We start from the raw sequence: 14,087 nt of genomic DNA, 5'->3' as shown, positions 1-14,087 counted from the left end.
ACCTTCCTTTGTGCATGTGGCCATGTTGAAACAGGAAAGGGCCTTCTTCAAACTGTTGCCACAAAGTTGGAAGCACAGAATCGTCTAGAAAGTCATTGTATGCTGTAGTGTTAAGATTTCCCATAACTGGAAAGAAGGGGCCTAGCCCGAACCGTGAAAAACAGCCCCAGACCATTATTCCTCCTCCACCAAACTTGACAGTTGGCACTATTCATTGGGGCAGGTAGCGTTCTCCTGGCATCTGCCAGATGGTGATGCATGATTCATCACTCCAGAGAACGCGTTTCCACTGCTCCAGAGTCCAATGGCTGCAAGCTTTACACCACTCCAGCCGACGCTTGGCATTGCACATGGTGATCTTAGGCTTGTGTGTGGCTGCTCGGCCATGGAAACCCATTTCATGAAGCTCCCGACGAACAGTTATTGTGCTGACGATGCTTCCAGAAACAGTTTGGAAGTCAGTATTGACTGTTGCATCCGAAGACAGACAATTTTTACACGCTACATGCTTCAGCACTCGGCGGTCCCATTCTCTGAGCTTGTGTGGCCTACCACTTCGCGGCTGAGCCGTTGTTGCTCTTAGACATTTCCACCTCACAATAACAGCACTTACAGTTGACTAGGGCAGCTCTAGCAGGCGAGACATTGGACAAACTGACTTGTTGGAAACCCTAACACTATGACAGTGCCACGTTGAAAGTCACTGAGCTCTTCAGTAGGCCATTCTACTGCCAATGTTTGTCTATGGAGATTACATGGCTGTGTGCTCGATTTTACGCACATCAGCAACGGGTGTGGCTCAAATAGCCGAATCCACTCATTTGAAGGGGTGTCCACATACTTTTGTATATACAGTATAGTGTATAATGCTCGGCCTGTGTCTTTAATCACTATGAAATGAGCAGTAGGAGGGCAATGAATGGAAAGTATCAGTTGATGATATCTCAGCAACATGTTTCTCTCAGTCTCAACGGCTGACTCCCCGTGTTGCTATTCACCCTTCTCTCACCCTGTCTCTCACCCTGTCTCTCACCCTGTCTCTTGCTCTCTCTCTCTGTCTATGTACATCTGGCACTCTCTCTCCCACTCCCTCTATCTGGTTCCCTCTCTCCCACACATTTTTGCCATTACCTCTCTCTCTCTGTCTTTCTCTCTCTCTCCCTCTCTCCATCCCTCTCATTCTCCATCTTTTGGCCCGAGGAGGAGTGTACGAGCCAGCTGCTGAAATTTTTATTGATCTGTTTTTCTCTGCTTTATTTATTTCCCACCCTCCCTTTCGCCATCTATTCCTTTCTCCCACCTACCTTCCCTCCTCTCCTTCCCTCCTCCGACCCGAAAAACCTCCAGCCCTGATAGACCAAAAGAGGCAGTGGAAGGACTAAAAACCACAACATGACACCATGATTTAGCATTCATTGCATCCCGGCACATAGTTTTACCACTGTAAACAACGCTAGAGTTGCCGGAGATGTGTGTGGGCTAAAAACAACTTCTGACAAGTTGAGCACTTGACAGACAGTATTTGTTACAGCAGGATATTTTTGCATTAGTTGCAGCCTGTAGTTGCACTGTCAACAACACAAGAGGTGTAAGGATGTGCGAAGGGTAAGACTATGCTGTAGCATGAAAACAGCTTCTGACAAGCTGAGTGCTTAACAGATAGTATTTCTGAAAGCAGGTTAAGCTGTTGTTAGAGTGGAACAGTGGAGGCTCCTCAGAGGAAAGGGGAGGACCATCCTACTAAGTCAATTTCATAAAAATAAAAATGGTGAAACATTAAAAAAGTGATATATTTTTTGTAAAACTGTACTAAATATATTCACAGCTGACCAAAGAACTGATTAAGAAACACTGGTTTTCAATGAAAGTCTACAGTAGCCTCAACAGCACCCTCTAGGGTAGCACTATTGTGTAGCCGAAGGACAGCTAGTTTCCCTCTGGATACATTGCATAGACAAAATTACCACAGGGGATATGAGGACATGTGTCCCCCCCAATATTCACAACAGGTAGAGTCGTCACCCCCAATAATTTCTTTAAAATAAAAAAATAAAATATTATTATAATTCTTTTTTTTGGGGGGTAGGGGTTGGAGTTCATGGGCCCCCCAGATAGCATATGAAGATGTCATAAGCAATGGCAGCATGTGTAGAATTAAGGTTGACTTTGTTACGAAAACGGTCCAACTCCTCCTCTTTCTCAATTTTCAAACAGCAATGGAGTGTGCCTTTGGTGATTCATTGATGTGTCATTCTTGTCATGCACGCCATGACTGACGTAGCTACTTCGTTAGCTAAGCTAGCCACTTGTAGCTAACCAGTAACTCCTCCAATATGTTTTGATGTAATTTCACAGGATTTGTTTTTGGATGGAAGATGTAGAGAGTGGTAAGAAATTGCATTTCTGTAGCCAAATATCTTATTCATCCATTTTTTAAGCATTAAATTACCAGGTATAATGGTGCATTGATCATTTATACAGTTTAAAGACGTTATTTGAGCATTTTCCCCAGTCTACCTTTAAAGTAACTGTCCAGTGTTTCCAGATTTCTATTAAATCTGACCTATAATTAATTACAATATGAGTGAAATAGTTTTAATTCCAAAACATAGTAATTAAGTATGTTAAAAAGCATATTTTCTGTGTTGGAATGGTGTGGGCGTACCCCAACAACAGAATGGTCTGGGCATATATCGGTCATTAAAAATATTCATGCGAGTAAACTGCTGATTGGCCAGCTCATCCTGTATGAGGAAATATTAAGCATTTCTGTTTGAGATACAAGTTTGAGGTTGGGTTTTTGAAGTGTTTTTTTTTCTCCAATGTAAGTAGACGAGTCAACAACATTATTTGAGTATGAGTATACATAATATGAACTTTTAAAAGTGAGATTTTCATTGGACAGTTTAGAAGTGCAACATTTTCTCTCATCCTCATGACAACGTGTAGAGTAGCAGGACATTAGCTTTAAAACTGCAAAATGTTCTCTCATTCTCATGGCAAAATGTGAAGAATAGCATGAGATGAGCTATAAAACAGCACATTTTTCTTTCTACCCCATGACAGAATGTGGAGAATTGCAAGAAATTAGCTTTAAAACTGTACAATTTTCTTTCAGACTCCTGACAAAATGTGTAGAATATAATTTTAAAACGGCAAAATATGCTCTCTGGATAAGAGCATCTACTAAATGTCTAAAATGTAAATGTTAATGTGATTGTACACATTGATTAGTTCTAGTTTGTTAACTATATTGTTAATCTGGTGACAACGATGTCGGCTGTGTAGCGCTTAGCGGTTATGATATGAAGGTTTGTCTTGGAGAGGTTTTAGCGCCTGGTCACAGACAGCTGTTGTGTTGTGCACTGAAGGCCACAAGCGAAATAAAAATGTGAGAGGAGGAGAGTGAGAAGGGGTGAATTAATTCCTGGGTGTATTAATTCCGCCGAATCTGTTTAAAGGCGTTTCTCAAACAGAAGCAAGCGGAACGAACTGCTTGTTTAATAATTTTGTAAATGTTTGGACTAATGAATACACCACAGATCAACTAGATGCAGGCAAGAGTGTGCAAGGCACAATTGTAGGCTAGGTTGTAGCAACCTCATGATGGGTATAGAGAAAATTTGAGTATCATGTAGTAGCCTAAACCTAGCGATGTTACATTGAGCTGGGTGAATGGAATATGAATGACAATCGTCCAATATGCTGTAATAGAAATAAGGCCATGCTCATTAAAAAATCATCCTCCCCATCCTCCCTAATCTTAAAGAGGACCGACCGCCACTGGAGTGCAGTAGCAACAGCGGTAGAATACTGTAGTAGTAGTAGTAGTCATGAAAACAATCAGGTAGCGCTAGCACAGCAGTAGTATAGTAACAATAGTAGGGTATTAGTTTTGAATTAATTCCATCAAAATGATTTTGAGGTAAATTGATCAAAGTGTTTGTAATTTAGAAAAAGGTTTTTATATATAATCCAATTAAATTCAATCCATTATTTTATATATTTAGTACCAGTCAAAAGTTTTTGGGTTACTATGTGATTCCATATGTGTTATTTCATAGTTTTGATGTCATCACTATTATTCTACAATGTAGAAAATAGTAAAAATAAAGAAAAACCCTTGAATGAGTAGATGTGTAATTTAGGCACTGGCTCGCACAGTTAGCTAACTAGCAACCTCACTTGCAGAAAGTCTAAAGTGAAATAAATGCTAGCCAGCTAGTTAGCATAAGCTAATGTCTGCTAGCATAGCTAGCTAACCCCCAGTTAGCTGTTTAAGGATTAGGGTTAGGGTTCAGAGTTAGAATTAGGGCCAGTGTTAGGATTAGGATAGGGGTTAGGGTCAGAATAATGGTTAGGGTTAGATTAAGTGTCAGTTCTCCACAGTTCCTAAAATAGTTTTCATTTCTTTTATTTTCAGATGAGAGTTTACAAGAAATGATCTGACAAAGAGGTGCTCCATTGTGCCCTGAATGATATTGAAAATGGGTAGGGCATTAAGGCAGAGTCCCGTGCTTTTAATATGCCACCCAAAACCATAAGGCGCCACCCAAAACCATAAGGAGCCACCAAGACAAGCAGGTCAAAACCCCAGGCCACAGCCATTTGAGTGGGTCACCAGTCTTCACTGAGCCCTTTTCGGACTTACATCATGGGATGTCCAAAAACTTGCCTTTGACCCAGCGGAGAGGATGGGAATCCAAAACACGTTCAATAAAGAAAGGCGGTTGGCAGGCATAGACTGGCTTTACGGTTTTATGAAGCGGCACACAGAATAATCCATCCATATCCCACAAGCAACCAGTCTGGTTCGAGCTGTTTGTGTGTGTGTGTGTGTGTGTGTGTGTGTGTGTGTGTGTGTGTGTGTGTGTGTGTGTGTGTGTGTGTGTGTGTGTGTGTTTAATCAATATTTATTCTGTTATATTCCCAAAAATGTATAAGTATTACAAACTATTGAAAACCGTTTGCTCTTGAATTTCATTTCAGAGACTGCTGGGATTTAAAATCTTGCCTTATTCAAATGAATATGAGTTTAGTTTAACTGTACATAATGAAGTGTAAGGAAAAGGTAAAAGAAGAATGAGAATTTACTGTACGTGCAGGTGAGGTAAAAATAAAAATAGGGACAGTTCTGTGAAACCCTATGGGGAGGGGGCATCTTACCCAAGTAGCTGGTAAATACCCCTTTCTTTTTTATTAAATAACCAAAAAATCTGTCAACTGTAGTCATTTATTATCCTTTATAGCATGGCCATCATCCACCAACATTTGGGGGGAGGGGGTGGGGCATAGTACTCCATGTTACCCTATTAGTATTGCAATAAAATGGATTCAGATTATGAATCTAATGTTATCTCAAAGTAATTATAGGGCTTCTGCGGTATCATATCCCAGTGGTAAATATTACCATGGTTAACCGGGTGCGTGGAGAGTACTCTAACAGACCACAATAGAGCAGCAGGGTGGAAACTAATGTTTGTCTCCCCTGTGTTGTTGTACAAATTAACACACTCCTTCACATAGCCAAACACAAGACAATTACGCATTTGCAAACACACACACACACACACACACACACACACACACACACACACACACACACACACACACACACACACACACACACACACACACACACACAGACATAAAGATGCACCCACGCTTGCACGCACGCATGCACGCACGCACACACACACACACACACACACACACCCCACCCCCACCCCACACTCACACACACCCACAGTCCCATCAGGCATGGACCAGGCTGCATTAGTTTCCTAAGCCTCTTCCATTGATTTGCCAGCGAAGCTTCTTGTCTCTGGTAATGAGGACAGGGAGAGAAGCGGGACCCGGGTCCCTCACAGCTCCCACAGGAGAAAGAAGCAGCGGCTGCTCTAATCTGAATTGTGTTTCCAACGATGCTAACTCCCTCACACAAAAAGACAAGAGATAGAGGGGGGGTAAAATCTCTCCCTCTCCTATCTCTCTCTGTCTCTCTCTGTCTCTCTCCAGATAGCTCAATCTACATGCACTGGCTAAAGCCTCGGCGCCTCAGAGCCAGAAAGAGAGGAATGAGGATTTAGCCTTAGCCAGAGACATATTCGATTTCCCCTATGTGCCTGTATTGATAAGAGATCAATGAAAGTTATTTATGTGCACAAATATGTATGAATATATAGATGTTCCTCTCTACCACTCAAGGCTGGGTGCTCCTGGCTCCAATGGGCTTCATTGATTTACTGTTCGCATCTTCACTGGGGGAATTGTTTAAATTCATCTTGCGGGTGGCCCTATAAAGGCGGCGTTTGAGTGTGTGTGTGCATGTGTGTGTGTGTGTGTGTGTGTGTGTGTGTGTGTGTGTGTGTGTGTGTGTGTGTGTGTGTGTGTGTGTGTGTGTGTGTGTGTGTGTGTGTGTGTGTGTGTGTGTGTGTGTGTGTGTGTGTGTGTGTGTGTGTGAGTGTGTGTGTGAGAGTGTGTGTGTGAGAGTGTGTGTGTGTGGGGGGGTATATGGTATACAGTATATATCCCACTTCTCTCTGCCTCTACAACCATTCTGCTGCCACTTGAATTATGTTTCTCTTCCTGCGTTAAATAAAACATAGGCCTTTTTCCATTACTATTAGGTTGAGGGCCCATTGCTCATGCACATATTCATGCACAGGGCAGCGCTGGCCGCTGGGGTTGAGCTGGGAATAGGACAAGGAGGCGGGGTGGGAGAGAAGGGAAGTATTACACTGTATTACTGTAATTAAACACAGTAAAAGAACCTGTCCCACATTGAAAGTGATCCTGGTTCATTTCCATTGCATTGAACTCCATATATAATAACTGTGATTATAATTACAAACAAGCTTGGCTGTAATCATTATTTATGGGACTGACACTTATGTATAATTGCCTCGGCAGACCCAATATGGGAGGCCAGTGAAGTGTTTATCAAAACTCACCGCAGGAAATCTACAGGGCAATGAGGTGACGGAGCACTGCCCATCACCCATCACCCATCACCCCCTTATCCTCTCCGCACTCAGAGCGTCCATCTAGAGGTTGACCCCATGACCCCAAGTCACTGTTCCAGCCTGAAAGCCACTAACATTACAACACCATTCCAGAGGCCAGGATCTAACCACCCTCACCCGGTTGAAAACAATCCAAATACCCACAGAAACATATTTGGATGTAGATGTGGTTGGAATAGCCCCTAAGGCCAGTCATGTTTAAGCCAAGATAAGGTCAGTAATAGGCATGGGTGGAAAAGTGGAAGATTTCACAGAAACACTTGGGGCCATTCTCTCCATGATGCCACTCTCCATAGCAACACTTCCTAATTTAGTTCGAACCACACAAGGCTATATGTCAATTCTCCATCCAGCATGAGTGATACGGTGGAAGCACATCATCCATTGCACAAACCCCAGTACACAGTCTCACATTCCCCACATACAGCTGGAAAACACTTTGTGGCAATTGTTCATGTAAAAAGGGCTTTGTAAAAATCTAATTGAAAATGTGAAATCGCACACAGCCCACTTGTTTTATGTATGGTCACTGCTATATATACAGTTGAAGTCGGAAGTTTACATACACTTAGGTTGGAGTCATTACAACTCATTTTTCAACCACTCCACAGATTTCTTGTTAACAAACTATAGTTTTGGCAAGTCGGTTAGGACATCTACTTTTGAGCAAGACAAGTCGTTTTTCCAACAATTGTTTACAGACAGATTATTTCACTTAATTCACTGTATCACAATTCCAGTGGGTCAGATGTTTACATACACTACGTTGACTGTGCCTTGGAAAATTCCAGAAAATGATGTCATGGCTTTAGAAGCTTCTGATAGGCTAATTGACATCAATTGGGTCAATTGGAGGTGTACCTGTGGATGTATTTCAAGGCCTACCTTCAAACTCAGTGCCCCTTTGCTTAACATCATGACAAAATCAAAAGAAATCAGCCAAGACCTCAGAAAAAAAACTGGAGACCTCCACAAGTCTGGTTCATCCTTGGGAGCAATTTCCAAACGCCTGAAGGTACCATGTTCATCTGTACAAACAATAGTACACAAGTATAAACACTATGGGACCACGCAGCTGTCATACCACTCAGGAAGGAGACGCGTTCTGTCTCTTAGAGATGAACGTACTTTGGTGCGAAAAGTGCAAATCAATCCCAGAACAACAGCAAAGGACCTTGTGAAGATGCTGGAGGAAACAGGTACAAAAGTATCAGTAAAACAGTAAAACGAGTCCTATATCGACATAACCTGAAAGGCCGCTCAACAAGGAAGAAGCCACTGCTCCAAAACAGCCATAAAAAAAGCCAGACTACGGTTTGCAACTGCACATGGGGACAAAGATGGTACTTTTTGGAGAAATGTCCTCTGGTCTGAAGAAACAAAAATAGAACTGTTTGGCCATAATGACTACCGTTATGTTTGGAGGAAAAAGGGGGAGGCTTGCAATCCGAAGAACACCATCCCAACCGTGAAGCACAGGGGTGGCAGCATCATGTTGTGGGGGTGCTTTGCTGCAGGAGGGACTGGTGCACTTCACAAAATAGATGGCGTCATGAGGAGGAAAATGATGTGGATATATTGAAGCAACATCTCAAGACATCAGTCAGGAAGATAAAGCTTGGTCGCAAATGGGTCTTCCAAATGGACAATGAACCCAAGCATACTTCCAAAGTTGTGGCAAAATGGATTAAGGACAACAAAGTCAAGGTATTGGAGTGGCCATCACAAGCCCTGATATCAATCCTATAGAACATTTGTGGGCAGAACTGAAAAAGCGTGTGCGAGCAAGGAGGCCTACAAACCTGACTCAGTTACACCAGCTCTGTCAGGAGGAATGGGCCAAAATTCACCCAACTTCCACAAGCTTCCCACAATTTTCCACAAACGTTTGACCCAAAACTTTTGACCAAAGTTAAACAATTTAAAGGCAATGCTACCAAATACTAATTGAGTGTGTGTAAACTTCTGACCATCTGGGAATGTGATAAAATAAATAAAAGCTGAAATAAATCATTCTCTCTACTATTATTCTGACATTTCACATTCTTAAAATAAAGTGGTGATCCTAGCTGACATAAGACAGGGAATTTTTACTGGGATTAAATGCCAGGAATTGTGAAAACTGAGTTTAAATGTATTTGGCTAAGGTGTACGTAAACTTCTGACTTCAACTGTACTTCCCTCAGCATCCAGTATCTCTACTTTTCTTTCCAAAAGAGCAACTCCAAGAGACCCAAACCCCGGGCTTCTCAGTCTCACATCCAATGGTGTCTGGCAACAGATGAAGAAGAACCGAGAAAAAGGCAAACAAATACAGGCTCCAAAAAAGAGGAGCATATGCAAGCCAGGCTTGGAGAACAACAGCGGCACAGAAATGGTGGCTTTTAAACGGGGGGAGGCAGGGGAGGAGGAGGGAGGAGGGAGGGAGGCAGAAAAGAGGGGAAGAGAGGCCCCTCCAGATTAGGAGCTCGAGGCATCTGTTGGTGCTGGCATACAGACGCGTCTGCAGCTCTTCATCTCCCAGCCAAAGCCGGTGATTTGACCGAACACAAACAGGGGGGCCATGCCATCAACATGTGCCACAATGTGCCACGCGCCTTGACCCCACTTGTCCCCCATATGTCGCTGTAACGAGAGCGATGGCGGGCAACGCAGCGACCCGCCTGTTTTACCTGCGCCCGATACGCCCCGTAACACTTCCAGCTACCTGCACCTGTACCCTTTGATTCATTATGGACACCTTTTGTGCCGTGGATGCTAGTTTGGAGTAGTTCGGAGCTAGAAGCATCTGTTGGGTTGTTTGAAAATGGCTTCAGCGATATACAGGAGAGAATTTTCAAAGGTTAAGGATGACGCGTCTGAGAGGGATAAACGACTGTAATGTGGAAAAGTAGAGAGAGGTTTATGTAGCGCACCAAATGGATTAGAGAACTGTTGATTGAGCTTGGTCTGCTACCAAGGTAAAGACCAAAGGTCAAAGGTCAGGTTATGCTGATATGTGACCTTGACTTATTAAGGTAATTTCTCTCAGCATACAGATATGTAATCAGATAGAATGTGTTACTGTGTAGGAGCATGTGCTAGAATGTGAATCTGTACAGATGCAGGTGCTATGTCTTTGTGCAGGTGCTAGCTTTTGTTACTGACATATTTACATCATGAGGTCGTAAATAAGCATCTCCTATTCCTAGACCATGAAATATCATCTTTAGCAGCACTGCAGCATATTTATCATTACAAGTAAAGTACATGCTCACATGAACCTCATAATAAGATACTTACCACAGGTGTCTGTCACAACAGCGATCCTCTTTGTGGAGTCTAAATGGTTTAATTTGGTGTGGGGGCGTGTAGTTATATTCTCAGGCTTAGTTAGCTTTCATTGAGAAAACGAGTGGGAAGCAAAGTCTCCCAGCGTGCCATCTCAGACGTAGACGAGAAAGATTTAGGAGAACCGGGTCCTATAATTAGGCACCAAACATTAGAAAATTGACTGAAACAGGGAGAGACGATCTGAACTTGTCCAATGAGAAGTCGTTTTTGTGTTCCATTGTAAAACGTTTTGCTACGGGGGCACTCCTCTCTGCCTGAGGAACAATAACCACATAGAATTCATTAGGCACCAAACGGATAAAAAACAGACTGAAACAGGGAGGAACTACCTGAACTTGTCCAATAAGAAACATTCGTTTTCATGTTCCGCTGCATAACATTTTGCTACTGTGTGCCATAATGAATACGACCTTGGTTATCACTCTGTCTGAGGATGGAAACTAATGACTTAGCATCTCTCAGTCCAATACAGCCAAAGCCATTAAGCCGAAAGGCCCATAGCACATTAGGTGCTCCTCAGAATGCTCACTAGGCGTTGTGCTTAGAGATGCCACAGCTACGACTTCGAACGTCACTGCACAGGTCAGCAGAAGCCAACATGATGTTTGACACTTCGTAGCTAATGGTAATATCAGCCTCACAGGAGTGCTGATCAATGACTAAATGGATGTAGATTCAATCAAGCAGCGCAAACTTGATTTATAAATGACTCAAATAGCAACGGAGAATGATATTCCCAATCCAAAATCCCCCCCCCCAGCTCTTACACCCTGTGCATTTTTATCCGAGAGTACTGTATAGGTCTAACCTCCCTGACAAGCTATAGGAGTACATTTCCATACTTTGCTTATACCTATTCAATCCTCACAGATCTACACAGGTGCATAGGATGTAACCGCTATAGGGACGAAGGGTCAATTTGGGAGTGAGGACTCCATCTGACACACTCCAATGAGCACTACACATGCTCACGTCTTTGGGGCACCGTGCATGATTTAACAGGGAGCTGACCAGGCTTTTAATGGCTGTGTTCCATCCTTCCTCCCTCATCATTCATGCATGCCTCCACATGAGTGGGTGTGTGGCGGTAGCAGCAGCCGGGAAACTGGCTACATCGTTTTCTAGAGATGGCAATGATATACTCTCAGTCAACGTCATACTATAGTGTCAGTGTACCACGCGGAACAAAGATGACGCTGATATACAGTATTCTCAGTCAACTGCAAACCGTCACTTTGAATGTGCTAAACACTAAAACAAGAATATGGCCTCTCTAGGCTTCATTCATCAACTGTGCAGTTTAGTGCTCGAACACGTGGATATGGTAGGTTTGTAAAACGCCATTTTAGTTCAACCAATTCATATGTCCTTAGAATCTTAAAAGCAGGTTGTGAATTGGTACTGTGAACCCAATATGGGCTACAATCATATGGTTTCATGCTGTTCTGTTTGGTGTTCGTGTCCTGCAGGGCTGTCCATCTGCCCCATTCCTGATGTAGCCTAGGCCCTACTCGAATCCCACCATAACCAGCTGGGTACTCCACCACTCCCACTCTACCCCGGCCCTGCCTGCATCTGTGAGCAATTATAGCATCTTATTACACTGACACATCAATTATTGTTATTAAGGCCAGGTTATTTATTTAATTCATGATTTCCCACAGGTAATGAGCGAGAGTAATCGAGGCACGCATGTGTGATGTGTGGTTTAATGTGTGGTTTAATATGTGGTTTGCGTCACGGCACGTGCGCAAGGGGCGCACCAGATGTTGAAAAGAGCGCGGGGGGAGGCATAAGAGAATCTACAACAACATCAACAGTGTGTGGATTGAGATACAGCAAAAGTGCAAGATTGTTATAATATCGGTCACGGTAGGAAATGAAAAGCATTGGGGCTGTAACTTATATTGCAATGCTATTTCTCTTCCGGCGCTCCATATGACATAGCACTTTTGTGATGCCCAAGTTTCCCTTCCTCTGCGGTGCACATTGCACAACATACAGCATAAACCATTGTCCAATTTATGAGGCGCCTCCATCCTTTGTGAAATTAATAACAAAGCATAGTGAAATCCCCTATGAATCATCCGGATGTACAAGCGAGCTCCGCAATTATCTTACACTTATCTTTTAAAACGTTAAAAGCGACAGACAATGTAGTGGATAAATAACTAGCCACGGCGAGGGAAAGTAGAGACGGTTACTGGGCTACACTGTACAGAGTGCCCTATACGTGTTGGAATGCCCCAAGCACTATCTCTCTGTCTATTGTTATCTCTCAACCTTGCAGAAAAGGTTTTTTTGCTACACTCTTCTCAACTGCTTGTACTGCATGGCAAAGTATGTAGGAGCAGTGCGAGCGGCATACTACGAACGTCATGTGCACGGGTTACCACCAGATCAATCATGTCACGTATTGGAATGCGCCCGCCTTCTGATAGACCAGAGAGGATGGGAATGGGGTGTCTCGAATTCTGAAGTGAAATATGTTAACATGCACCACTCGTAGGCTACAAGCATGCTGAAGATGGAGCCGTGCGCTGCGCAAAGGCTGTAGCCTATACCTACCACATGCTAACGCACGCACACTGTTTCATCCACTCACACCTCTCTCTCGCGCGCGCGCGGCCTCCCTATCTCTCGCTCTCCAAACTGTGAGCAAATGAAAACCGAGTGTGCACTGTAGCACACACACGCATGATTCATAAGCAGGTAGACCCCCACACGAAGCCTCGGCATTAGTATTCACCTCCAGCACCGTACCAGAGAGAATGAAGGGGAAGATGCATGTATGGATCCAATCCAGCGGCAACATCAAATCAAAGTAGCGTACTAGAACTTACCTTTCGACAGCAATGCGAGGAGCAAACCAGCGAACACGTTTCGTAAGACTGGGCACCTCATGTTTTGATGTTTCGATGGATTTTTAGTTGTTGTTTTCGTAGTAGGATACCGTTGTAGTCCCCTTGTATGGAGCCTTTGCAGGAAAAATGTAAAAAGATCTACCTGGTGTGTTTTACTTATGTCCAACAGTAATAACCAACTGCTTTTACATGTGACTGAACAAAAACATGTGTCTATCCCCTTGACTTTTCTCGCTGATGACCCCCCTTAGCCAAAGAAGGGATTGTTGATGTTTTCGTAGACGTAGAGGGAATACCAAATGACAAAATTCTGGAGCAAAAATCTCAAATATTCCAGACACTGAATTAATGTTGTTTTCAATGGTTTGGAGAGCAAATGTGCTCAAATGCGCACCTAGACACGAAGGTAAATACTCAACTGTTTTCTGTCAAATATTCGACAGAACATTGCAAACTAATGGATACAATATGTGCGTTCTGAAGTAGACAATTCGTCCCGTAATTAGCCTCCTCTCCTCTATCTCTGTCGGTATGCAGCGCGTCTTGTCGCCCTGCACTCAATGCATTGCTCCGAGAAACAACAAATGCGAAGCGCGCAAGAAAAGACATGATTGACAGTTCAAGGAGAACTCCTTTCTTCCAATCATCGCCACCAAGGAAGGGGGGCGGGAGCTACTATTGCACTGCAGCCCCTCTCGGAGAGGGTGGGAAAGGACGCGGACTGGCCAATCCGAGGTGCATGGTGGGCGGGTAAAAGCGCGAGGCGAAAACGGCGCGGTGATAATGCAATGTGATTTATGGCAGGCTTAGTCTTGCTGCAGTACTCGGAGAAACAGTGGTCCACAGGGGGACAGACATAATAACT

General features: G+C 43.5%; 1 protein-coding gene across 1 annotated transcript in view; it reads right to left on the bottom strand.

Annotated features, from left to right (window-relative positions):
- Positions 1-13,791, bottom strand: part of LOC139573845 (igLON family member 5-like) — a 141,686-nt gene extending 127,895 nt beyond the window's left edge. Inside the window, exon 1 of the mRNA XM_071397768.1 lies at positions 13,202-13,791. Coding sequence (XP_071253869.1) covers positions 13,202-13,262 — 61 coding nt within the window. The 5' untranslated portion in view covers positions 13,263-13,791. The remainder of the gene's footprint in view (positions 1-13,201) is intronic.
- Positions 13,792-14,087: the final 296 nt, after the last annotated feature.

This window comes from Salvelinus alpinus, chromosome 4 (assembly GCF_045679555.1).
Source record: "Salvelinus alpinus chromosome 4, SLU_Salpinus.1, whole genome shotgun sequence".
NCBI lineage: Eukaryota > Metazoa > Chordata > Actinopteri > Salmoniformes > Salmonidae > Salvelinus > Salvelinus alpinus.
Note: the sequence above shows the minus strand (reverse complement) of the source record. Positions and strands in the feature narration are given on the sequence as shown.